General features: G+C 34.9%; 4 protein-coding genes across 5 annotated transcripts; 1 reads left to right on the plus strand and 3 right to left on the minus strand.

The window, feature by feature from the left end:
* Positions 1-1,431: 1,431 nt before the first annotated feature.
* LOC137708661 (protein trichome birefringence-like 39) lies at positions 1,432-4,683 on the minus strand. Its single transcript, XM_068447783.1, has 5 exons — positions 4,308-4,683; positions 3,952-4,123; positions 2,715-2,890; positions 2,468-2,626; positions 1,432-1,958 (listed from the first exon to the last, which is right to left on the minus strand). The coding sequence occupies exons 1-5, from the start codon at positions 4,637-4,639 to the stop codon at positions 1,667-1,669; spliced, it is 1,131 nt and encodes a 376-aa protein (XP_068303884.1). The 5' UTR covers positions 4,640-4,683; the 3' UTR covers positions 1,432-1,666.
* Positions 4,684-9,652: 4,969 nt separating this feature from the next.
* LOC137708912 (protein trichome birefringence-like 33) lies at positions 9,653-11,224 on the plus strand. Its single transcript, XM_068448073.1, has 4 exons — positions 9,653-10,050; positions 10,146-10,320; positions 10,463-10,620; positions 10,726-11,224. Exons 1-4 carry the CDS (start codon positions 9,653-9,655, stop codon positions 11,222-11,224), a joined length of 1,230 nt encoding a protein of 409 aa, XP_068304174.1.
* Positions 11,225-11,690: 466 nt separating this feature from the next.
* Positions 11,691-15,159, minus strand: LOC137709553 (uncharacterized). 2 transcript variants are annotated; one of them, XM_068448635.1, is made up of 5 exons: positions 14,979-15,159; positions 14,006-14,184; positions 12,947-13,688; positions 12,310-12,479; positions 11,691-12,172 (listed from the first exon to the last, which is right to left on the minus strand). In XM_068448635.1, the coding sequence occupies exons 2-5, from the start codon at positions 14,090-14,092 to the stop codon at positions 11,987-11,989; spliced, it is 1,185 nt and encodes a 394-aa protein (XP_068304736.1). In that variant the 5' UTR covers positions 14,093-14,184; positions 14,979-15,159; the 3' UTR covers positions 11,691-11,986. The 2 variants fall into 2 exon arrangements, with proteins under 2 accessions (XP_068304736.1, XP_068304735.1); XM_068448634.1 differs by having other exon boundaries at positions 11,691-12,184.
* A 6,445-nt stretch (positions 15,160-21,604) lies between these two features.
* Positions 21,605-25,011, minus strand: LOC137708436 (uncharacterized protein At1g03900-like). The gene is made up of 8 exons (XM_068447515.1): positions 24,698-25,011; positions 24,163-24,194; positions 23,633-23,733; positions 23,453-23,525; positions 23,231-23,262; positions 22,489-22,579; positions 22,226-22,337; positions 21,605-22,128 (listed from the first exon to the last, which is right to left on the minus strand). Exons 1-8 carry the CDS (start codon positions 24,794-24,796, stop codon positions 21,823-21,825), a joined length of 846 nt encoding a protein of 281 aa, XP_068303616.1. The 5' UTR covers positions 24,797-25,011; the 3' UTR covers positions 21,605-21,822.
* Positions 25,012-25,995: the final 984 nt, after the last annotated feature.

Below are 25,995 nucleotides of genomic sequence, written 5' to 3' on the forward strand. Positions count from 1 at the left end.
TGATGAAGTTCTGGTTTCATTTATCTGGGTTTTTTATTCCCTTGTTTTCGTCATACTTTTTAGGATGATAGATCCTAGTATTCCAATTTCACTCTTCCCAAACAATCAGAGCAATAGTTTACCGATCACCAAGTTCCAACATTAACCACAATATAATGTAATCTAACTTATGTTTTCAAGTGATAATTTTACCAGGGAGACTTTAGATGCCGTTTCTAATTATAAATGTTTTTTTTGCTGAAATCTTAATGGTTTTTAGTTTTTATGAAAATTTTTGACATTAATGTAATAATGTATTTTTAATTTTTTATGAAGGTTACTGCATTTTTTAAATTAAAAATGAAATTCTAATTGTTTATTTAATGAGATTTTAAATAAACTTCATAATTTGTGGGATTAAAAATGTGAAAACATAATTTATACTCTCCAATCTATTGTATACACATAAACATAGATCCATTTATCAAAATTAACAAAAAAATTATTGAACCAAAATATGGCACATTCTTCAAAACCACAAAAAATAGATATTAGGTTAATAATATTAGTAAATTTTTTCAATTAAACTTGACATCAACACATTCTCAAATCAATGAAAAAGAATGTACCCATGTAAGTTTAAAAAATGGATTAGAAAAAATATTGAATGGTTTTGTATAAAAAAAAAATAGTACATTTTACGATAACAAATATATTTAAGAATGGGTAGATTTAAAAAATTGAAAATTTTATCTGAAAGGGTATATTTTAAAAACTTGGAAATCTTTTTATAAAAAACTAATAGGTACAAACTTATTCTAATTTTATTTTAGAAATGTTTTGAATTGAAAATTAATTAGGACTTTAATAAAGGTGTGAGTATTAAAACCCTAAATCAGTTACTAATTTTATTTTTAAAATTATGTAACTGACATGTAAATTCATTATTACATTAAGGCTTTTTAGCTAAAATGGTCCCTGAGATTTGCATAACTCATCACTTTGGTCCCTGAGATTTAAAATCATTAGAAGTGGTCCCTGAGATTGTCTATCATCAATCAATTTGGTCATTTCGTAAAACATTATGTTAAATAAGGATTCAATTGTCAAAATTACACTTAATTTAATAAACAATAGGCCAAAATGATTTGACAAAAATTGAAGGTATTTTTGTCATTTTAATGGCGATTTTTCACGAAATGATCAAAATAATTGATGGTAAACAATCTTGGGAACTAATTGTATTGATTTCAAATCTCAAGAACCAAAGTAATGAGTTATGCAAATCTCAAAGACCATTTTAGCTAAAAAGTCTTACATTAATACTAAGAACTTCGATCAAAATTTAAAAACTAATAATAAAATCTTAGTTAATAAACATTAGTAACTAATAACCGGTTACATGTCATGAGGCCCAAAAAGAATCACCAAACAGATGATGCAAAATGCTGGACCACCAAATTTGTTTTTCTAATTTGAGGGATCAATTAAACTGTATTCCAAACGAAGTAAATATACAGTTGAATCACGACCGAACCCTCTTATTGCTCAAATGCATGCACAAGTAAAATGCAGAAAGAAAACAAAGAAAAAAAAAAACCCTACTTTTTCCTGAAACAATGAGAGTTTCTTTCAGGAACGAATGACTAATGAAATACAACATTATTGCTAATGGCGGTTAATATTTTCAAGCAAATAGAGCAGCATAGAGGAGCTGATTCCAAGTATCCGGCAGACCGGGAAGGCACCAGTGGCTGCAGTCCGTGCCGCCGTGGTGGCCGCTGTACTTGGATGGGTGTGCATCTTTGCGGATTTGTGAGAGAAGCGTGATGTCGAGAAGATAGACTGGCTTCTTAATCCTAGCCAGCACTTTGTTGACTACAACCCAAGACAAAGGTACTCCTGCTGGATACTTTTTCTCAAAGAATGGTTGCGTTTCACTTGCGCATGATCTTGTTGGCTGATTCCACTCCTTGCCCCTAATTAATTTCACAAACAAATAAAATTTAGTAATTGCCACTTAATCACTTATAAGTTACTTTCACAAAACAAACTGGCTTTAAAAAAACATAATAATTACAATTTGAGATGCGCAAAATAACTCATTAAAAACACAAACAGAAAAGTCTTTTTGCACACTTGTCTACTGCCATTTGTAGGTAATGATCGATGAATGGCTCGTCTTAGGTAATTAGGACCTGATTATTTTTCATTCCCTTTTAAGAGTCTGTTGGACAATATATAACTTGTCAAATATCTTCAAAATAGTTTTTGTCCTATGCACAAATGGGTCGTGCGCATAGGTGGTGCATGACTCAGAGAGCGACTTGGACGTCGCATATGATGATATTGCAACTAAATATCGTCGCCCACGTTGTCCAAAACGCTCATCCGGATCATGCATGCACACAACCCACATGCGTAGGGAAGAAAAGCTGATCTTCAAAAGCATTAGAACAAAAGCGGATTTGAAGATGGAGTTACTCACTCGTAATGGGTAGGAGAAATGCCTTGGAAGAAGACCTTGGTTTTGGAAGGATCGACATTTTGGTCGACCCATCTGCCCCAAGTTGTCATTCCTTTGTAAAATGCGACCAGACGGTTCATATCGTTGTACAATTTACCCCTTTCTTCCAGGTAGTCCCATCTGCAGTACTCTTGTACGTTAATATAAAAAACAGCAAAACAGTGCATGTGATGGCATGAGAGAGATTAGATACTAGCTAGGAACGTACGGCTGTGTTCTTCCGGTGTGCGTCCACCAGTGCCACGTGTCGAAGATCAGCATGTCCATGCCTCTCCACGCGTTGCCATTCGTAATTGAGTCAAGCTTCAACACTCGTCCCACGTTCTCGTTGACAAGATCTACCAGGTATGGCGTGCGATACAGCAGTATTTGTACTCCATAGTCCTGGAATGCAAAATAAATTAAGAGGTAATCCAATGTAGTCAATTATATAACATTCGTACTTGTTTAGAAATGCTTTTAAAATAACTGCAAGTGTTTTTAAATCATCAAAAGCAATTTTAATTATGTTTGGCATAAAAAGTTAGTAAAAAATGAAGCCAGATCCTCTTCGGATCTAATTAAACAGAGCCTAAGGATCAAATGATTTGAACCGTTGAAATTTGATCTAATGATTACAATTATTATAACTTTTAGAGGGATCTCCTGTTTGTAGCAGTTGGATCAAATTTTAACGGTTCGGATCATTTGACCTTTAGGCTCAAATTTTTTAGATCCAATTATTATAACTTTTAAAAGAGCCCTTTATTTGTAAGGGTTGGATCAAATTATTATTTCATGATTCAAGTAAAGTGCTGTTGAATAAAAATGTTTTTTAAAGGAACAGTTCTTAACCAATTTTTTATGTCATTGTCATTTGAAATTTCTACAAAAAGACACAGCAAGCAAATGCTTTTTTGTTTATATTTCCCACATAAGAAAGAATACAAGCTCTGGCATAACCCTCGGCACAGTGAAAAGGCGATAAGCACCAATCACGCTCCACTTTTCAATGCTTTCACACACTGCACTCCACACACGCACAACACATTGGCTAAGATAATCAACTCAATAAATCTCACCACCTCGTGTCAATCATATACTAATACTTACTAGAAGTAGCACGAATGACGGATTTTTTCTACAGTACACTAATGTATGTACTGCATCGATATGTAAACAGTTAGACTGCCACCGTCAAAATCCAATCATGCAAATCCAGCTAACGTAGATTGTGACTGGCTAAAAACTTACTAAGCTCAATTTCTTCCAAAAAATAAAAAATAAAAAAAAGAGTTTGAAAGGGAAAAATACTTTAATTACTTTTTCTTAAAAGCTAAAGGTGAAAAGGGACAAAACATGCGCGCACTATTCCATCTAATGATTTTATTCTATTTATTTAGAGCCATTTTAAACACAATCAAAAATTAAAAAGTTGAAAAAGAAATTAAGCAGTTAGAATTTACCTGGAATGTGACGGCAGATAAACTATTTGTCTTAACATATGAAGTCCTGGAATTTGGCACCCAGGCATGAAGCATACATGTTAAAGACACCCAATGATTGAAACTCATTGAGTCACCCACAAACATGATCTTCTTCCCCCTCCATTTCTCCAAGAAATACAACCCATTGAACCTGCACAAAAAAATAGTATTTCCTCAAATTAATCATGACCCATCGTTTCTCGTACTACTGAGTAGTCCGAATTATTAAAGAAAAATTACAGACAACTGAGCTCGGCTTTAGTCGAGTTTCCATTTCAATTCCTGCCGGCTAGGCCCGTTGTACACCTCTAACGCTGAATTACCGAATGGGGTACCTGGGAAGGGCGCAGGAGAAGGGTTGCCATCTGTATTTGAGGAAAGCGGTGTCGCGGCGGCCGTACTTTAGGCAGTCGAACTGTGGATCTAAGAAGGGACAGGTGGAGGAATAGTAGGATGGTTTAGCAGAAGCATCGTAGACCCATGTACCGCGGAACCAGTTGCATTTTCCTGCAAGCTTTCTGGCGACTGAGCTGGTAGTACTAGCAGTGCTGGTAGCAGAAGCAGAAGAAGCATTATTGGAGGAGAAAGAGGAATTGAATTCCTGTGCTTTTGTTTGGTGGGAAACTAAAAACAGAGTTAAAAGCAGAGCTCTGAATAGGAAACCCATTTTTCAAATTTTCAATTTTCAGGACAAGGAATCGAGAGGGAGAAAAAAACAAGGAAGAGGAGTGAGGAAAAAGGTTTCTGAAGGGGCGCTATATATGATGTATGAGAGAGAAAAAAAAAAAAAAGATGTGCTATCCACACACCTTATTTTACTTTTTATACACCTATTAATAATTTATGTCTGTTGATTTTCTTCCATTCATCAAATCCGATGATCGAAAATTAAAAAAATGTGTGAAAAGTAAAAAAAATGTGTATGGATATCACATCCTAAAAAAATATACTTGGGTGATCTGGAATTTTTTGGGAAATGTCAAAAAGACTTTACGTTAAATTATGAGTTGTCAGATAGTCTTATTTTGAAAAAAATCTCTTTAGCATTTCTTTTGACATATTTTAAAATTTTGAAATTTGTATTATATATATAGATCTAATTATTAAAATATCCGAAATGCAATGTACTTCGGAGCACTAAAAAAATATATCGAGAGAGATAAGATGAGAGAAAGGGATCTGGCTTCTCTGCACTCCTAGTTTTCATACACTCTCATCTTTTCCTATTTTGTACGTTCACGGTTAAGCCATGTCAACATTTTATATTGATTTTTTTATAGAGATAATAAGACAAAAAATAATAATGATATAAATTGTTGACGTGGTTTAACCGTGACCGCACAAATAAAAAGGAATGGGAGTGTATGAGAACTGAGAGGCAAAGAAGCCAAGTCCGAAAGAAAGATAGGGGTCTTCATATGGAATGAGAGACAGACTGCATTTTCAACATTTTGACAGACTGCATTTAACCTCAAGTTTTTGACATAATTTTTATGCTGATGTTATAAAATATTATGATAAAAATATGAGGTGACAAACAATCTATGAAAAATCTCATTTCGAGATAGCCTTCTTAACCGTTCTCTTTATTTATTTGACAGCGAGCGGCAGGCAGGCAGTCAGTGTGATTGGTGAAATGTATGGATGAGCTCCTTGAAGAGTGGGATGTGGGGTTGATGCAGCCTCTTGTTTTGAAAACTTTGGAATCACGATGATTTCGATTCTTAAATAATGGGAAACAGTTTCCCTACCAACAAAGAAAGGCCGGGACTTACTTTTTCAAGGTTAATTTTTTGGGTGGCTGATTCGACAGCTTTTTTTCATATGGTGTGGTATATTACCAAATCTGCCGTCCATGTTTGTACAGCAAATATTGTTGTACTCATGTCTTTTGGAGGACAGATTTTTATGGCAAGAATTAAAGAGTTTAAGTGTAAAAATATTCTTCTCCAAGTGAATCTATAAAGGATTATATAATAGTAAAACGAACAATTGCTCTTTAAATTGATAGTCACTTTTCCTATGCTAAATGTTAAAAAGTTAATAAAACTCAAGGAGAAAAGGAAGAAAGAAATTGTGGTTTTAGAAAATGAGTGAGTTAAGCGTCAGTTTGAGATTGCTGTGTTTTTTTTATTTTAAATTGCTTCTATTAAGCATTAAGAATAATTAGTCACAAAACAAAGCAATTAAGCGTTTAGTAAATTTATGTAAAAGTGATATAAATCATATATAATGACAAAAATAAATATGATAGTATATGTGATGACAATGACATGACAATGACAACGGTGGCGAGGGTAATGATTGTGATGATGGTGGTAGTGGTGCCAATAAAGAGGTGTTGTGGTTGGGCTGCATAGGTAACAATGGTGGTAGGAGCGACAAACGATGGTGGTAGCAATTGTCGTTGTGATTGTAGTGGTGGTAGGGGATGGTTGTGGTGGTGGTGGTGGCGCGATTGTGGTGTGGGGTGGTGGTAACAGTGGTGGTGGTGATGGCAATGGTGGTGTAAGAGTATAGGGTTTGTAGTGATAAGTGGTAGTAGTCATTTTCATGTTATTTAATTTACAAGATTTTATCTACGAATTTAATCTTCTTGGCATACCCGAGTTTTCTAGTTTTGAAATAATTGATAATAAAATATTTAAAATTTGTTAAAATAGAATGTGGAATTCAGGGATAAAAAGTTAAAAAGACTAACTAAAAGTAGTTTTTTTACACTTCGCTCCCTAAAGAGTCAAAGACAGATAAACACCCAACATAATGTGTTTTGACTGACGGTCATGTCTAGGTCAAGGACTTTTAACCTACATTTAATTTAATCTTTTAACTCATTTTTTCACTAACCATTGCTCTTTGACTCTTTGACCTGAATAACAATCTTGACTGTGAAGAATAATGCGGATAGGTTACGCATTGAACTTCAACCTGTCAAGCTCTACATTCTTTCAATATTATCACCAAACTACTGAACCCAAAATCAAGCTCTCTCTCTCCTGCTAAACCCTAAAGCCAGAGGTAAAACCACCCCTTAAAATAAGAGCAATTGGTGAGTGATCTTTCAATTTGAGGGCTTTCTTTTGAAAATATATATGAACGTAAACTTATCTCATATTCACTCTATAAATCTATAATAAATTTTTCATACAACGACATTATACATGAAGGAGGTTGGGCTGAGTCTCGCAATGTGCGCGTTGTTGTGGTCTTCCGATCTTCAATAGTTGAATTTATACATTCACTTATAATTGAAGAGAAATATTACTGGACTATTATACTAATAATATAAATATTAATTGATAATGAATACAAAAGTATAATAATTTAAAGAGATCATGGTCCTAGCATTGTTTTGATGTACAATGTTATTCAACTCTAATTAGGAAAAGAAATATTCTACACTAACTTGACGGAAATTAGCTAAGCCACATAATGAGTTAGACATAAATAAATATCACTCTCACCAAAATTAAATTACAGTCATGCCATTCATTGTGTAAAAAATGAGACCGCTCACTTACAAATAGAAAAAAAATACCATTGAGTTGTACTGATTAATAGGTTCTAGTATTTATCGATTTAGATAGAAATTGGTGTGGTTTGAGCTTTTGGACTTGAGTAAAATATTTTGCTCTAACAAAATACCTACTTGAAAATTAAAGTATAAATAATTAAAGAGGAATACTATTGAACTATTATATATGTGAAATAAATATTAGTTAATAAAAATAACCAAAGTATAAATAATTAAAAAACATCATGGTCCTAGGCTCCTAGCATTGTTTCTATATACAATGTTATTCAACTCTAACTTGGAAAAGAAATATTCTACGCTAACTGGACATGAAATTAGCTAAGCCACATAATAGGTTAGAAATAAATAAGTATCAAATTCAACATAAATATAATACAATCCCACCATCCACGTGTGTCGAAAATGAGACCGCTCACTTACAAACCATTGAGTTGTGCTAGTTGATCAGTCCTAGTATTTTTTGAGATAGAAATTGGTGTGGTTGAGTGTTTGGACTTGAGTAAAATATTTTGCTTTAAGAAAAAAGACTACTTGAAAGGATCAAACATCGTCAAACTAATAATCCGGAATGGATTTGGATCCCATCCGGAATGGATTTGGATCCCATCCAGATCTAAATTGTGAGGATCCTATGGATTCTCACATCTTAGCTATTTATCGTGTATTGTGCGGTCAGAAATGATTTAACTTTTTTTATTTAAAATTAACACAAATAATACTTGACGAAAAATTACCGCACAATGTACGATGAACGGCTAGGATGTGAGAATCCCTATCCTCACAAAGTGAATCCGAAGAGGATCCTCTTCCATTTCGAATCAAGGATTTGATAATATTTACGTGGAATTCTGGAATTAAGGATTGCGTTTAAAATGAAACCGATGGGCCTATTTGTTACCGGGACCTACCAACGTGGAGTGGGTTATTTTGCACTAATCCAATGTTAGACAAACGTTGGACTGGATTACACATTGGCTAAAATAACATCAGTCCATATTTGGGGACTAGATTAGGGGAAAATAAATTGGTTTTGAATTTGTCATTGACGAGATTCAACTTAAGACCTATAAGTGAAAAGAAATACTAGTTCTTATTAGAAAAAATAATACCAGTACACTGGAACACAAAATGACAACTGAACATGTATCTCCTGAGCCGGACACCTAACCTGGGGGGGGGGAGCGAAGGTGTGTGCCGGAATAAATTAGTTTTGAACTCGCCGTCTTTAAGATTCAACCCTAAGATCTAAAAGTGAAATGAAATACTAGTAGTGTTACCACCCAAAAAAAAAAAAAAAAGATACCAGTAGTGTAACACTAAAGGAGGATGTATTTAATTGGGAATTTAAGGGATTTTAATTCATTTAATGAATCTAGAAGTATTTAATCAGGATTTTAATATAGTTTATTAAAATCCTTAAAAATCCAAGTGTATTCAATTAAGATTTCAAAAAAATTTATAACATTCCAGGTGTATTCAATTATGAATTTATTTTAAAGAAATTTTAAAAAATTAAGGAATTTGAGGGTATTGGAGAAATTTGGTAGTAGAATTTAAGTATTCACAAATCTCTACTCTCCCCTTGAGATTTCAAAGAAATTGAATAAATTTTTTTTTATGAAATCTGTACAAATTAATTAAACTTTCTTAAATTCCGTGAATTTATAAATCTATTAAAATCTCTCAAATTTTCAATTGAATACACCCCTAAATGACAACTCAACCTATTTCTCCTAAGCCAGCCACCTAACCCAGATGCAATTGGCAACATTCTAACTAACTATTGTCCCCCTCCCAAGTTGTCCTAGTAAAAACATAATAGGGATAATGAAGTGGTTGACATTTTCGACAATATATGATTGTTGCGTTCACTCAGCAATAAGAGGAGTAGTTGACAAGCTTTTGAAACGCACAACAAAACAATATCGCGGGAGTCCCATGTTCGATTTACATGAATACGACGAGAATAATACATATTTATAATGAGTTCTGTACTGTTTTTCTAAAAAAAAAAAAAAAAGAGTTCAGTGCCACAATAGTGGAATTTTCCATGTAAATTTGTATCTTACGGTTTTTCAAATATGAAAAAGATAGATTGCTTATACTTTATAAACCAGACCTCAATTGAGCTCAACACCTCCAGCCATGGACAGCATATCCCCCGTTAGTCGAGGATGGAGGCTCTGCATGGTTGCAAGCTGTATAAGCTGCATCATTCCGATATTCTTTCTCAAACACAGCCACGACAGCGTAAACCTATCAATTCTTGGGAGCACAGACATAGCATCAACAATATCGATCAACGAATCAGATGCAAACAGCCACGACAGCGTAAACCTATCAATTCTTGGGACACAATTGAATGAAGAATACAAGTGCAACATATTTGATGGAAAATGGGTTTACGATCCAAAGGGAAGTCCTATGTACAAAGGGGCACAGTGTCCGTTTCTTAGTGACCAGGTCAGCTGCCAAAGGAATGGAAGGTCGGATTTCATATATGAGAAATGGAGCTGGGAGGCCAAGGGGTGTAAGATTCCAAGGCAAGTTAACTGATTACTTAATCCTAGTATATGAATTAAATGTTGTATGTTGCCTTAATTGTACCAAACATAAACACGGTCGTTGTGGTTGGAAGGTTTGACGCAACAGACATGTTGGAGAGACTAAGAGGAAAGAGAGTGATCATAGTTGGAGACTCCCTTAACAGAAACCAGTGGGAATCCCTAGCTTGTCTTCTTTACTCAGCTCTACCTCCCTCTCAAACCCTAGTCGACGTGAAAAGCGGCACCTACAAGGTCTTCACAGCTAAGGTAGGTTGAGTTTTCATTTATACAAAAGATCCTCCGTCACTGAACTACTTTCTTCATATATAGTGATATTAAGGAGATGAAAATAAAAAATAGGACCTTGACTTCTTAACTGTGGTGGTGTTGCTTGTTTCTTTAACTGCAGGCGTACAACTTTTCTGTTGAATTCTACTGGAGCCCATTTTTAATGCAGCAAAATGTGAACCAAGATAATGGTGCTAGAATTCTTAGGCTTGACAGAGTTGCAACCTCGGCCATGAAGTGGATAGGGGCAGACATTATGCTATTCAACACCGGTCACTGGTGGGTGCACCATGGGAAGAGCAAGACGTATGTCACTTGTGATCTAATAAAGAAAATGAAGGAATATTTTTCAAGATATTTGTCTAATGGAATTGAGATTTGCAGGTGGGACTTGTTTCAATACGAGGGCAAAACAGTGGAGAATATGGATATTGAATCAGCATTTGATATGGCAATGAATACCTGGGCACGTTGGGTTGATCAAAATGTGGATGCGACTAAAACAAGAGTCTTCTTCCGCAGCATTTCACCAGAGCACAAGGGAAAGCATTGGTGTTACAACAAAACCCAACCCATTGAAGATGATTCCTACGAAACAACATTTCCGGGGAAAATTATAAAAGTTGTTGAGAGAACAATGCAGCGCATGAAGACCCCGGTGACGTACCTGAACATTACAAAGCTGTCTCAGCATCGAAAAGATGCACATCCAGCAGTTTATGCAACAAAGAAGTGGAAGCAGTTGTTAGCTTTGCAAAATAGAAAACCGGAGACTTATGCTGATTGCAGCCACTGGTGTTTGCCTGGCCTGCCAGATACCTGGAATAGACTATTGTATGTATCTTTGGTCTTGGACACCTCCAAAGTCATTCTTAGTTCTTAACCTCTTTTTTGATCTGCCATCGGTGTTAGTAAACTTAGCATACTTCGTTCTTCATAAGGTTGAATGAAATTTCAAAGAGAACACGAGAGTTATAAGAGAAGACGAAATGTAAAGAAACCGTACCTGCCGTTGATTAATAACCTGAACAGCTGCCAAGACACGTCGGGGTAGCCTGTCCAAATAAGCAGACAAACCAAAATAGAGTATTCTAAATCTTGAGAATTTACCTTCTGTGTGGATGTAAAGTTCCTGCATGTGCTTTATCTGATATAGCTTTTTTAGCAAAGACAATAAAGAAATAAATTGAAGAAATTGACGAACACGCATATGAAACAATGTGCGAGAATGTATGCATCCACAGTTGTTCCAATCAGTAGCACAAGCACGAAACTACGATCCAACACAAATTCCAACATAAAAACAAAAAACTTAAAAGAAAAGAAAACGAGGAACAAAAAATACAGCATAGCAGCACAAACAATAGCTAACCATAGACAATAATAGTAACCATCTTTTAAACAATGGTGACCATAAAGGTAGGACTCTATTGGATCAGACCCATTTGTAATGTAAATTTCAAGTACTTAATCTTATGGACATTACAAATTGTTAACATACTCGAGACTAGAGTGGGAGACATTCTTGTTTATTTCCCACTATGGTACAAATTTTAGCCTAAACTAGGAATTTTGAATGGCACCATGATCACCAAGGAGAGGCTGCAGTGAGGCGGTTTATTTACACAAGCTTTTACTAGGGTACCTAGAGAATCTCCCATTCAGATTCACAAAATTCATGAGCTGGTGATTTCTGTGTCTCCTCCACAGTCAAAGAATGCCCGAGACGTTCTCCACTTTCTAAATTTGATTTTTCATCATCCCCATACCATAATGCAAGCTGCTCATATTCTTGCTTCCTTGCTGACCTCTTCCTCAAAGCAAAGGCATTCTGAATTTTTTTCTAGAAAAGAAGTCCCAATTAATGCCAATTAAAGTAGGGAGAAGAAGAGAGAAAGAAAAAGAGGGGGGGGGGGTGAGAGAGAATGAGGAGAGAGAGAAGGAGGGAGGGAGAGAGAGAGAGATAACCTTGTCAGGCCTATGTTTGCTGTCCACGCGAGGAACAAAATGAACGTCCTCACCAGTCACCATTACACAAGTCTCCTCAAGCTTTGCCCCTTCAGATTGTTGACTGGTTTCCGTTCCATGTACAACAATATTACTCTCAGTTGCATGAAAATTGGAGTCATGCAAACCCCCTGGGAAATTGAGTCATTGGTTACTACTAGGAGAACAAAATAACATTCAATTTATCATGCACCAGTAGCCCCATCAAGTATACAACTCTACATGTGAAAAAGAACGTGCAATTTTTCATGAACTAGTATAAAATCTAGACCCCACATGAATGTAAATCAGTTATGGTCCACAGTTGAAAAAACACTCTCCTTTATTTTCTCAGTGTTATTATCTGCATAATCATTTTCAGTCAATACTTGTCAACATAAAAACTGTTATCAGATTATTGTGCATCTGAATGAGACGCAGAGATTTCCTTGGCAGCAGATTTTTCAGAGTGTACTTGTCCACTTGGAGAGGATCCTAAAAAGGAAACAAACCCATTGTTCAAACAATTGTCTGCAGCAGCCAACCCGGAAATCAAAGAGAGCAAGTAGGGAGGTTGGTGAAAACAAAACACTTTTAGAGGGTTAAAAAGAATAGTCACCATTTGATTCCACTGATGCGCCACCAAAGGATGAATCTGTTATTTCGTTCCATTCTTTTGCTTCCAATTTATCCAAAACAATCATATTAGATGTTCGGCTGTCAACTGAAGCATCAGCTGTACATTGGCTTGCATTTGCAATCACACAACTTTCCCTTGTGGACTTAAAGGTCATACCTTCGGCTATAGATGGGGTTATAACTGCATCTCTACATTTCCTCGAAACTTCATGGGTATCATTCAAATTTACACGGCAGGATGATGATGGCCTGCCTAAATCAGATTCAACCGGAGTGATTGCCCCGGGAAAGTTCTCCTTGATTGGGTTTTCTTTGACAACCGAGTTTGAATTATTAAAATTACTCCCATCATAGTCTTGTCTTAAGTATACATCAGAGCATGCTCCTCCAGCACAATTCCCTGAGGATAGCATGCGATATTCATCCATGTGCTGTCCACGGAACAATGATTTATGGTCCATATCCATATTCATTGCAGCAATCACCTCTGAATCCCCACTCAATTTTTCAACATCAACTTTTACCGGCTCTCCTTTCTTACTAACCCTTGATTTTTTAGAATTATCAACATGAAAATTATTTTCTACAGGGTCCCCAAAGGCTGGCATAATCTCCAAATTCACTGAAGAGTGACAGACCAAATCTTGCATTACATCTGCGTAGAACTCTTTAACACTTGCACCGACAGTCTGTACCTGATTCTCAACAAATTTGACTGTGTCCTGTTCCAAATAAATAGAATGATCAACAAAATAAGTTAACTGGACTACGGAATGAAATTAACATGACCACTATCTCATATGATCACTGAACCACATAAACACCATATTTTATTCCAAAGAAAAATGCACACAAGATAAATATGTTCATAGGCACTCAAAGTGAGAGGATGATGAGGAAGAGGATTAGAGGAAGGATAATTGAAAACTTATGATCAACACTTCCAGACCAGCAGTATGTGGTCATTATTCCTTTTATATAGATGAGGACCTCAGTTTAGGAATCCGAGAGCCAGAAAAGGACTTCCAAAGGGCTTTACCTGGTACATATCTTCTTCTACCTCCAAGCACATAGTCTCGAATTTCTGGTATACACCCCCAACCCAGGTTACACCTTTCACATCCATACTGATCGTAAATTAAACTTTACACAATCGTTGTATGTCTCCTGGTATTTTGTAATTCCCCCACTCAGTTTCTACGTCAAATTGGTAATTATCTGCAAGAAATCATTTGAATTTAGTATTATTAGGTCATAAGAATGCATAAAAATGGCTCTTAGGAAGAAGAACCCCATAGAACGTTGAAATCTTCCATCTCCCAAAATGACACTAAGAATTACACTATGTTTCTTTAAGAATTACTGTAAGTGTTCGATATCAGTAGCACGTAATAGTTTCACCCCGTGAACCAAATAAATCAGACAAGCAACGAAACTGATTGAAAGAGATCAAATTCAACAGTAACTTTTTCCAGTGACCAACTGTATACACATACTGTATATCACCTCAAAAAAGGATTATCATCAAGCATCACGGCACAAGGGTTGACGGGTATTCAGTACAATTTAGTTTAGTGAAATACAAGTTCAAAAATTAATGAGTTGAGACCCTATCATCATATGATTGCAAGTCTCAGCATCCTATAATTTCTTCCAAATTTCCAAAGCAAACCAAATGCCACAGTGCTTGAGAGAACACCAAACAAATGATTAAATATAGTTTAAAAATATAACAAAACCAATTTATTTCAGGAAGCAACAACACAAACGATCCCTAACTTGAAAGAAAAACAACCCATCTGTAAATAATAGAACCCTCCAATTAATTTACAAATTCTCTCCCATAAGGCAAAAAGCACGAAAATTGATACAAAAAAGTAGCTAATTCATATGAATTTCCAGCAATTTTCCTGGTAACCAAACAGGTAAACGAGAAAGGAGCTTGCTTTTAACCATGATCAAAAGCAGCAAAGTTTGATGATTGTGATGAAAAATGAGGGTTGAGAACTTACTTGTTGCTGTGAATTGTGAGTGCTTAAAAATCTGATGATCAACTAATATTAAACATACGCAGAAGAACAGAAACCCAAAATCTCAGAGAAGAGACCTGGATTAATGCATAAACCCCCCAATTTTCTGTTTGGAACAATATAATACGGAAGGAGAGAGGTACAAGAAAGTAAGAAACGTAGAGACACAATTCCTTTCATTGGAGCTTCTTCTAGCCTCCACGTGTTCAATTAAATATGTACAATACTTGGATGCGAGTGAGAGCATCTTAAAAAAAATATTAAATTTTAAACATCAAAATGATAGTTGATAGTTTATGTGACAATTTGACATTTTGTAGAATATTTTGCTTTACCCGATATGTCGAATAATAATGTTATTTAGTAAATTTTTTATTTTTTTGTGAAGTCCAATGATTAAAGCAACCAATCAAATATTTCAAAAATATAACAACATTTATTATATATTATATTAATTGATTAAAATATCATTTAATAAATTTGATAGCAAAAGACTTTGCCTTCAAATGACTCAGCGCCACCTAAGAAACTGAAGGCTTGTTTGGAGAGAGTTTGTTACCATTTTGTTGTTGTTGTATGCTTATGTGGCAATTTTGACATTTCCTTTGGAGATGCTCTGAGAATCCCAGAAATTCTTAAATCACATCCGTCATTGTATATTATACGATAAACAATCATTGCAAATTTTTTTACTTAAAATTGAATATAAACAATACCTGACGAAAACTGGTCGCACAATGTACGATAAACATATATGATTGGAGGATCCCCATAATCCTCACAAAGAGAATCCGGCGAAAATCCTCTCTCCTTGGATAGGGTCAGTATCCAAATTTAATGACATCTGACATGGCCCAATGACATGAAGAAACATGTAATTTTAAAGACTCATTATTCTTGAAACCAAACACCCTTAAAAAGAAGAAATTTTCATTGTGACCGGAACATAAGTGGTACACTAAGTGTTTTTATAGAAGTGGTGAGAAATTTTTTTTTTTTAAGTTATTAACATTTTAACATACATATCTCACCATTTGTATAGTGACATGTGGCGTACCACCCCGTGTATCGATTATACTGAACAATCTCCCTAATGAGATTTTTGCCCATCACCATAACTATGGTGTATGTTTACCATACACCTAATCATTTGTCACGTGTATTTTTTCTAACTCTAGTAATCTTTCACAATAAATGTTACCTTTTCAATTTTGAAGAAAAAAAAAAAATTAACCAAAGTTGAATAAAAGGATACATGGCAAATGATTAGGCGTATGATAAAGATACATCATTGTTTGCGGTAGTATGCAAAAATGCTCTCCACCCTTAAACCCATAACAAAACACCATTTTTCTCTCTCAATTGTAGTTTTTTTAATCTTGCACGTAGTATATGGCCAATAAACCGTTGTTTCATCAATTAAAGTTATATTTCAATCGATGTTCAAGAACGGTGAGAGCTGTAAAATGAATTGAAACTGTTTGAGGCGTCACTTAATTTGAGGATGAGCAAGACTCCCAAGAGTGACTTCTACAAAATCCGTATAAATTTTGAAAGATTTGAAAATATTCATATAACAAATTTTTATGAATTTTGATAGATTTTGCAGCGCTGAATTTTGACCGTCAAAAAATCAAGTGATGATAAATGTACCTTAAACTGACCAAATTTCAAAAACAAAAACAATTTCATTTGATTTTTGACAAATACAAAATTGGGCATGAGATAAAATGATCACAAGTCTATGAAAGATTGGTGCTTTTTGCACAGATTTAAACAAAATTGGGCATGCGATAAATATTTCTGGTTTGAGTTAAATTAAACAAAATTTCAAAAATGATGCAACCCAGCAACGAAAATTGCGGAGATGAAGGAACCCAGCAACGAAATGATGCAATCCAACATCATATTTATCCACAAATGACGGAACCTAGCAACCCATATGCAACCCATAAATGATGCAACCTAGCGTCATATTTATCCATAAATGATACAATCCAACAACGAAAATTGAAGAAAAAATAGTAGAGATAAGGCAAATAAAATGGCTGGCAAGCAGTGAGAGAAAGAGACAGTCAGACATTCAAAGAGGTCTATGGATTTGAAATCTTATGGTGTGAGGTAAGATTCTATTTGATCTTGGTTATGTATACTAAGATTTTATTTGGTATTAGTTATATTTGAATGGACTTCTTGCTCTCAAATTCCACAAAATCCATAACTTAATGAAATTCTACAAATTTTTTTATTTTTTAATACACGTACATTTGAATGGACTTTAAAAATGACTACTAAAATCTCAATTAACTATACCTAGATTTGCATAGATTCCAAAAATCTTTTAAGATCCTTCAATTGACTACACTAAACTTTTAAAATCCTTTCAAATCTGAATTTGTGTACATCCCTTTAGTATAGGTTCGAGCAAATTGCGAATGAAACTCAACACACGGATACAAAAGGTAAAAATGTTGGAGTTTTTGAGGTTGGTGTAAAAAATGATCCTTTATCTAATGCGCGGATTGCAAAGCTAGAGAGGAAATTTGTTGGAATTTATATATTATAATATTAACAACTATAATATTTAATTCAATATTTGAATGAAAAATGCTTTACCATTTGTTTCAAACCGTATCTTTATATATAAACCTAAGGGTTTAATGAATAGTGTTTTTTGGTGTCACAATCTTCATTAAAAAATTGGACAAAAATGTCCCTTAAACAAAAAAACTTCAAAAACAACCCAAAATAATCTATAAAATGTGGCAGGGGTATTTTTCTCATTTTAACAGTGTTTTTTAATAATTAATTTGTTTTGTACAGTTTTTTTTATTTTTTTTATTTTTTTATAATTAGTACCTCACAATAGCTAACAATAATGTGATTCAATCAGTTGTTCATTAAATATTATTTTCTCTATTTTTAAACACGTTCAAAACATCTTAAGGCGTGTATGCCGGTTATAAAAAAGGTATTTCGCACGCGGATAATAATATGATTAAATTAGTTGTCAAATGATTTTTTTTTTTTTAGCAAACGATATTATCTACACTAAGGGGGAAGAAGTTGGCTTAGCCTCACAATGAGTTAGCAATAATGTGATTTAATCAGTTGTTTATTAAATATTATTTTCTCTATTCTTAATACAAATTCAATAGTGACCGATTTTATTATGTAGATTCAGCTGCTTTAATTAGTTTATGAGGAGTTTACTCTAACATGATCTAAGATTATTCATTTACTTCAAATATTTGAATTTTCTTTGGTCAATTTAGGCATTTAAATACATTTAAAACGTGTAAGTTGCGCGTAACACGTCGTGATTCAAAAAATGTCTTTTGTATACGCGTGAGCGCGTGGATGAAAGTTAGTTTGTTATTAAGTGGGTGTCATCTTATACAAAGTGGCGCCACATTGAGTATGGACCTTTTAAATGGTACCATCTAAAAGATGTATGTATGCATCTCTTCATTAATCAATGTCTTCGGTTTTATTTAATCTCATGAAACCATGACATTAAGCAATAAAAAATTAGAGTTAATTCTTACTATTGAGAAATAGGGTTTCACCACTCTGTTTCTTTTATTCTTTGTTTGTCAAATTTCGAGTCGTGTCTTAAGAGTACGGAGTATATAAAGTTCGCTAGAGTCCGAAGATTGAAGTGCTTCAACTTCGGATTATAGATTATTGAATCGTGGGAAACGGACACCTACCGAACTACAAGCACAAGAGTAGGGGCGAAATTCTATCTTTAGGACATTGCATTTATGCATGCCTCAATCTTTAAGTTTGTCAGTCTTTCTTACTTTCTCTCTAGTTGTTTATATTAATCTTGCATACTATTGATGTTGTGATTTTCTTTATAATTATTATCATTGAAGTTCTTGTGTTATTTTCATATTTTCTAATATTGCTCCAATGCTATCCTTTCTATGAACTCCATGACACAATCAAATGAAGTTTGTGCTATGCGTGAGGCCTACCATTGCATGCCCATTAGGAGCTGCTTATCCAGCCAACATGGTGATCGCCTACAACCGAGGCCCCAGTGAATGACTCCAATACATACCATCACGGTTGGAGGAATCATCCTAAATTGTCACGTAAGGATAATCAAAATCAAGTTCAACCGGCTCCTTTCCAAAAGCCTGAGGAATCATCATCATCTTTGGAGGACATTGTCAAGAATCTGGCACTTAGCACAGCGAAACTTGAACAACATATTTCAAGATTAGAGCAAAACGCACAAGCTGTCGTTGGGAAATTTGGAGTTCAAATTGGGCAGCTTGTTGATCCAATTGCTCAGAGAGAGCCCGGAAAGTTTCCAAGTCAAATAATGGTGAATCCCAAGAGACCCCATGGTAATTTCATATCTTGATTTTTTTTCTTTCCAGGTATGAGAATGTACGTATAAGATATCCAAAGTTTATTATCCACTCACTTTTTCATTCTTTAGATGTTAGTAAATGCGCGAACGAAAATCATCCTCATTCTTTCAAATATTTGGTTGTTAGTGAATGAAATAGGTAGAACAAGAGATTGTTCCTTTGCCTGAATGGTATTTCTTCTTGTTTTCAAATACTGTATGTTTTGATAGTATCCCTTGCACGTATCTATGTACTATTGGCACGTGTCAATGAACATTTCCGTTTAGCTAGAGAATAGGCTTGTAGTTATTTAGTGTCACTAAAAGATAGCTCTAGAGTTATCTCAGTGTCACACAACGACAATTTCGGTGTTATACTCGGTCGCGTCTATCTCCCGGCCGTGACACTAGCATAACTAAACAAACTAATTAATTATCAGGAATAAGTAAGTTGCCTGTTATGGTTGCCAACTTGCCAAGTTACCCAGCTGAGCCAAACAAGGAAAGAAAAGCGGAGTTGGTTTCGCGTATTAATTAAATCTTTGACATGTCCATCCCACTTGAAACTTGTTGTTAAGGAATTTCTTGATTCCAATCCAATCCAATCCAATCAAAGTGCTAGTATTGTTCAAGAAAGGAAAGCATGGGAGTTGCAAAATCAACAAGCCGCAGTAGACGGGTGCAACCCTTGTTACCCTTTCAATTCCGTTATCGTCGGCATTCTCCTTCAGACTCATCAGTTCAACCTCTGCTGGGCAACCAAACCAGGTATCTAATATATATATATATATATGTGTGTGTGTGTGTGTGTGAATATATATATATATATATATATATTACGAGACTGTAGAGACTTGATCGAGTAAGTACATTAATCAAATGATTTTATTAAGTAAGCATATATATTTTCTGTACGTGCATGCGTAGTTTATGGAAGAAGAGGTTGCAGTTGCACCGGAAGGCAATGGGGAAAAGAATGCACGTCTCGAGAAAGAAATTCGTGACATAAAGAGCAACCTCTGCAGGCTAGAAGCCAAGCTACACTACCACAGGCCACAGCCAAAGCCTCAAACAGCTCAGCTTTCGGTGTTATATCGAATCATCATCAACCTTCATCAATAAATTAATTTGGGTCACAAATCAAATCAACCAACTTTTCATGCCCCTTTGATAGGGAATTATAAAGCAACGTCGATTGCATTCAGTGTGTTTTTTTTTTTAATTTTTAAGATGTATTACTTATTTATTTATATCATATATAGATGATGAAGAAACAAGGAGAAGATTATGAAGAATTAAAGAAATTAAATGCCGATTTGGAGGATAAGTTCATAGAGATGGCAAGTACTAATGCTGATATCAAGTGTTCCTTATCTGGTCTAATGCTGCAGGTAATGTATATTTTTATGAATTAAAACTAGTTATAATTTCTTCTTTTCGTGATCAATCAATCAGCTTCTAATTAAACATGTCGATCATCACATTTATATGTGTGGTCGTGTGTCTGTGTGTATATATAACAGATGCCTGCAGCGTCCAGTACCACGAGTAAGAGTAGTATTAGTGTGAGCGGCATATATGCCTATAGCACTACCAACTTGTAGAATTTGCAATTGGCATGCACTGCAACATGCATGCAGCAAAAGTAGTAAAGTAGTTTGAAGTATCTTTGATTTCGATGATATGGCACATTCTAGTCTCGATGTGCTCTACTCATCATGTACATCAGAATAAATGACAGAGTAGGATCCTATCCGGATCCTCTTTGTGAGGATTCTAGAGATTAGTTTATCATATATGTTCATCAATCTTGAAGTCAGAAATCATTTTGAATATTTTTTTAAAATTGAAACACGAAGAGTGACTAACGAAACTAATCATACGATGTATGATGAATGGTCAAGATGAATTGATCCCATAGATCCTCACAAAGAGGATCCGAGAGGATCCTCATCCGTAAAAGGCCAGTGATGTTCCTCTTTTTAATGTTTTTAAAAACAAATTTAAGCACGCACAAACTAACAATTAAGTACTTATAAAGATTGATAAATTATTTTCATATAGTAATTCATATTGTATTTTAGACACACTGAAAAAGCTCTCAACAAAGTGAACCTCCGTACCACACTGGTGGTGAGAGGGGTGTGGAAGGAATGTATGCGAAATTTAAATGGTACGCAAAATTATGCAAAAAAGGAAAAACCATAAACAATTCAAGTTGTTTTCACAAAATTACTGGCAGTGCAATTTTAAAGATCTTTCCATAAAAGTTTCTTTTCTTCCCTCTAACTTTTATAATTTGCAAGTTTTGCTTTCTCGGTAACTTCACTTTAGTATAACACCAGATCAATCAAATTTTTGTACAAACAAAATCTAAACCGTCACAAACGCGCAATGCATCAAAAAGCAAACGACATCTTCAGGCGTTTGATATCTCATATCAAAGTTTATCGATTCGTATTAAACAGCCGTCTGAAAATCCCCAAAGTCGTCATCTGGTATATCTTGAGTGCTTTGATTCCCGGAAGAGCTTGTTTCTTTCGACTTGTGTTCCGTTGATTCTGAGGCCTCGTGCTTAGAAGTTCCCTCAAGGTTGAGATTTGAAGGCAAGTTTGAGGAAGACTTGTCAACAGTAGCAGAAGGCGAAAGTGGTGCCAGGGGAGGAGGTGGTGGTTTGATACAAATCAAGGGTTCTTTTTTGTTAGCCCTTTTCTCTGGTGAGGAGTTGTTCTCCGAAACCTTGGACTTCACGATTTCGGCAGTTTTCTGTTGACACCGAAAAGAAATTCAATCAGCATGCTCCAGTAAGTAGCATAAGTCAAAATCACACATCTTGAAAAAAAATGCAATGCAGATCACTAACATTCTTTAATTGTAGTACAATAGTCTCCCCCTCTTTTAAGCTGTAATCAACTGAGGAAGTTTGCTGAAATTTTTGTTCCATCTCTTCCGCAGTTTTCTTTTTGTCCAGATATCTTCAAAACAATTTAGAAAGGTACATGAGCTTGATAGACGGAAATTCATCCTCTGATACACATGCATTAAAAATCAAATCAAACGCTTCTAAAAATGTTATGGTAGAAAATGAAGAACAAGCAAAATTGTCACTGTACATATAGGACATACTTCATGTGATCATGCAAGGCAGCTTGGAAATCATAAGCTTCTGTTCTTTCTCGAAATCCAAGGCCAATGAATGCATGCCGAAGTCGACCATCTGCATCAATTTCAATGTAATGAGGATCATACATGACATGAACAAATCAACGGAAATACAAATTTGTCTAAGAAGCCCGAAATTGCAGTGCTGTCTGGCACAAAACTTTGGGGAAACAGGAATACAAGAGGTAAGAAAAATAAAATGAAACAAAAGAAGTGGCATAATACTTAGATACGAGTTGCAATTCTTGGTCAAATTCCTGGTCTATGATTTTGTGGCAAAACACCACATGATGATAGCACTAATTAACTTCAACGTTCTGGTCTACTCTTGTCCAAGCCACTACAGACAAATGGAAGGCTCGTAATTACTAGCCCTCTCCCACTACAGGCCATCTATTTGGAAGTTTAAAAGTCATGCACGCAGTAAAGGAAAGTTCCCGTGCCTAGAATGGATATGTATCAGAGGATGAATTTCCATGGTTTCTCTTGATCTAAGGCAATATTTCACCCAACATCTTCTAGTTTCTAGGTACGAGTTATAGGTCAAATGCACAACAGTAAAATGGGCAAGGGGGGACATCTACCTTGGGAGCCAATAACGGATGGAAATACAAGCTAAAACACTCTTTGAATTGTTCCAACAATAGGCTAATAGGATTCACTAAATCATTAGAGAGTGCAACAATGAGAAAGTATATAAGCTCACCAATGTTCTCCTCTACACGTAGAACAAAATATCTGCAGAACAAATAACATTCAGTCACCCTCTAGATACTAATCAAAATGCATAAATTAAAACTTACATAAGATTATGACCCTCGATAAACTTAATGCAAAGGAATCTTCTTGTAAGTAATGTAGGCGCATGATGTTTTAACATGAGAAGTCCAATAAAGATGTGCTAGAGTTAGTGAGAATTAGGATAAACCTGCTGCTATCAATTACAGGTTCTACTGGATGAGGTTCTCCATTTCTCAAAAACGCCCGAGCATATAGTTCACCTGCAACGATATATCACCTTACATTTTAAATAACAAAATGTCTCATGCTACAAAAGGAAGGCATAAAACACAGTTTACATCTTATATAACAACTAAAATATCCTCACTGGTGTTCTTATCTTCAAGTCTGATAATGCACTCTTCTCCTTTGCTGATTACTTTCAATATCCCTTCCCATACCCATTTGTTTACATCCCATTCATCAGCCCTGAAATAAACTTCAGAGACGTAAAACTCATCTCCAACACATGCAATAAAGAGTTCTGCAAGTAATCAACGCCAATAGATAGATTACTCCTGTTTGTTTGTTCGTTCTAACTTCTATGGTTAAGAAGCACCCAATATCCGGACTAATAAAACTCATCTCCATTTGTTTATCTATTTATTTGTTGATTCCTTGGTTTTGTGTCAATCTAACTCAATCTCAGAAAACTTATCCCCAAAATAGATTACGAAAAACTCATACAATCTATCCTAATTGTAAGCTTCATTTCGAGGTAACTAATCGATGTGTGGACCGAATTAAAATTACAAATAACTCGTATCAATCATGATAACAGATGGCATCGTATCAGATTAATCATAAACAAACTGTCAGATGAATATCCTATTTTCTATTCCATGAGTTGAGCAAAACCTGTATGAAGCTGCACTTTTCCTTGGCGGTATCTGCAAAAGTTACATTACAAAATAGCTTAACACCACAAATAACTTCAAGAACCGCCATACAAGAGTAACCAAACATTTCTCGCATTATCGAATCCTTAAGATTACTTGTAAACTGAAAACCAAGAGCCATGATTTTGTGTTTGATGGCAGATCGAAAACAAGCACTAAGTGGTTACTAACTGAAAGGGGTTTTACTGTCAACACTTGACCTAGCAAAACAAAATTAAGCTATTCCTCCATTACCCTAATTTTGCACTCAATTTAACTTAAATTAAACAAATCATAATTAACATTTTACTCTGGAATTAACCAACATTGGCAATTGCATGCCTGCAATATTCATTCATTCAACTAATACATGCATCAATGTTCATCAAGAAATCTAGTTGAATTATGCATCCCCAAGATACCCATTAACAGAATTACTCAAAAAATTCAGAAAAGCACAAGGATTCGGGCACATGATGTATGCATGTACGGATGTATGTGTGTATGTATATTACCAAGTATACGTAACATTCAGGCACTTGAAAAAGAACAAGCTCCAAAGCTTCAGCTTCCGTTTCTTCTTGCTCGCTCGGTACCACCGGTTCCTTCTCCATCTTCCAGATTTGGGATCAGGATTCAGAACCACTGAGATGAAATTTGAATCTGAAGCTACTGGTTGCTGAGGGTTGGAACTTGATGGGAACTTGGTAAATTAATTTGGTAGGATTAAAGATTGATAATTTGGTACTCTCTCTCTCTCTCTCTCTCTCTCTCTCTCTCTCTCTCTCTCGGTCTTCTCTCTCTGTGTAAAAGGGACGATCACAGAGCGAGCTCTTCTTCCTCGTTCAGTCTTTCAAGAGTGTCCTCGGCAGTAATATTAAGATACAGCAGGAGCCGTTGGATGAGATTACTTTTTATAAGCGTACGGTTAGGATCGTCAATGTAAGGCTTTTTTTTTTTTTTAGGAAAACTAATGAAAAATGTTTGAAAATTTTAAGTTTTAATGATAAGGATAAAATAAAGAGTAAAGTAAATAGTACCAGAATTGATTTTTTAGTATAAAAATATGATTTTTCGTTAAAGTGAACAGTACCATGGGCTTTTCGTTAAAACTCCCTTGTTGAAAGCTTTTACTGCTTGTTGATTAAGCGAAAAATGGGGATTTTTCGACGGTTGTGATGAGAGTGGAAGGTCCAAAGGGAAGATGAGAGTTATAGCGCGTTTACTAATCCGTAATTGGAATGAGAATAAAGAATCCAATTCCGATTACAGATTATACCTGTGTTTACTAAAATTGGAAGAATCAAAAGTGCGTGGGGCTCACATAAAAATGGAATCCAATTCCTAAAATTGGAGGATTTGGATTCCCAACATATATAAGGTATTTGAATTCCGGATTGCCCAAGCAATCGGAATGATAATATTTTTTCCTTTATGCCCTCACTTACTTTCATTATTTCCAAAATTATCCTTTTAACCCTAGACTTATTTTTCTGAAAATGCTCCTAATAATTTCTTTCTATGTCCTTCTAGCTCATTAAACATAATTCTATGCTCATTGAACTTGAGCGAGAAAATTTAGATATTAAAGTCAATACTTCAATTTATAAAAAAATAAACAAAATCATTTTAGTATGTCTATGAAATAAAAAAGCAATTTAATTTTTTCTTACTATTATATACTATATCAAATTTTATTAAAAAAAGTTTAAGAAATATTTGATTTGAGACGACATTTTAGTAATCGTACTGGTTTATATTCCGATTCTGCAGAATTAGTAAATAACTTTATAGAATTGTATTTCGATTCCGG

The sequence above is a fragment of the Pyrus communis genome, chromosome 11 (assembly GCF_963583255.1).
Source record: "Pyrus communis chromosome 11, drPyrComm1.1, whole genome shotgun sequence".
NCBI lineage: Eukaryota > Viridiplantae > Streptophyta > Magnoliopsida > Rosales > Rosaceae > Pyrus > Pyrus communis.

Coding starts and splice junctions, on each gene's coding strand:
- LOC137708436 (XM_068447515.1), bottom strand. CDS start 24,796: ATGGAGAAGGAACCGGTGGTACCGAGCGAGCAAGAAGAAACGGAAGCT. Junction 22,338..22,488: donor GCCTTGCATGATCACATGAA/GTATGTCCTATA, acceptor ATTGTTTTGAAG/ATATCTGGACAAAAAGAAAA. Junction 22,129..22,225: donor TTGTACTACAATTAAAGAAT/GTTAGTGATCTG, acceptor CGGTGTCAACAG/AAAACTGCCGAAATCGTGAA.
- LOC137708661 (XM_068447783.1), bottom strand. CDS start 4,639: ATGGGTTTCCTATTCAGAGCTCTGCTTTTAACTCTGTTTTTAGTTTCC. Junction 2,891..3,951: donor TATCTGCCGTCACATTCCAG/GTAAATTCTAAC, acceptor TTTGCATTCCAG/GACTATGGAGTACAAATACT. Junction 1,959..2,467: donor ATTTCTCCTACCCATTACGA/GTGAGTAACTCC, acceptor GAAATTAATTAG/GGGCAAGGAGTGGAATCAGC.
- LOC137709553 (XM_068448634.1), bottom strand. CDS start 14,092: ATGGATGTGAAAGGTGTAACCTGGGTTGGGGGTGTATACCAGAAATTC. Junction 13,689..14,005: donor TAGAAGAAGATATGTACCAG/GTAAAGCCCTTT, acceptor TATTTGGAACAG/GACACAGTCAAATTTGTTGA. Junction 12,480..12,946: donor CGCATCAGTGGAATCAAATG/GTGACTATTCTT, acceptor TCAATTTCCCAG/GGGGTTTGCATGACTCCAAT.
- LOC137708912 (XM_068448073.1), top strand. CDS start 9,653: ATGGACAGCATATCCCCCGTTAGTCGAGGATGGAGGCTCTGCATGGTT. Junction 10,321..10,462: donor ACAAGGTCTTCACAGCTAAG/GTAGGTTGAGTT, acceptor CTTTAACTGCAG/GCGTACAACTTTTCTGTTGA. Junction 10,621..10,725: donor CTATTCAACACCGGTCACTG/GTGGGTGCACCA, acceptor TGAGATTTGCAG/GTGGGACTTGTTTCAATACG.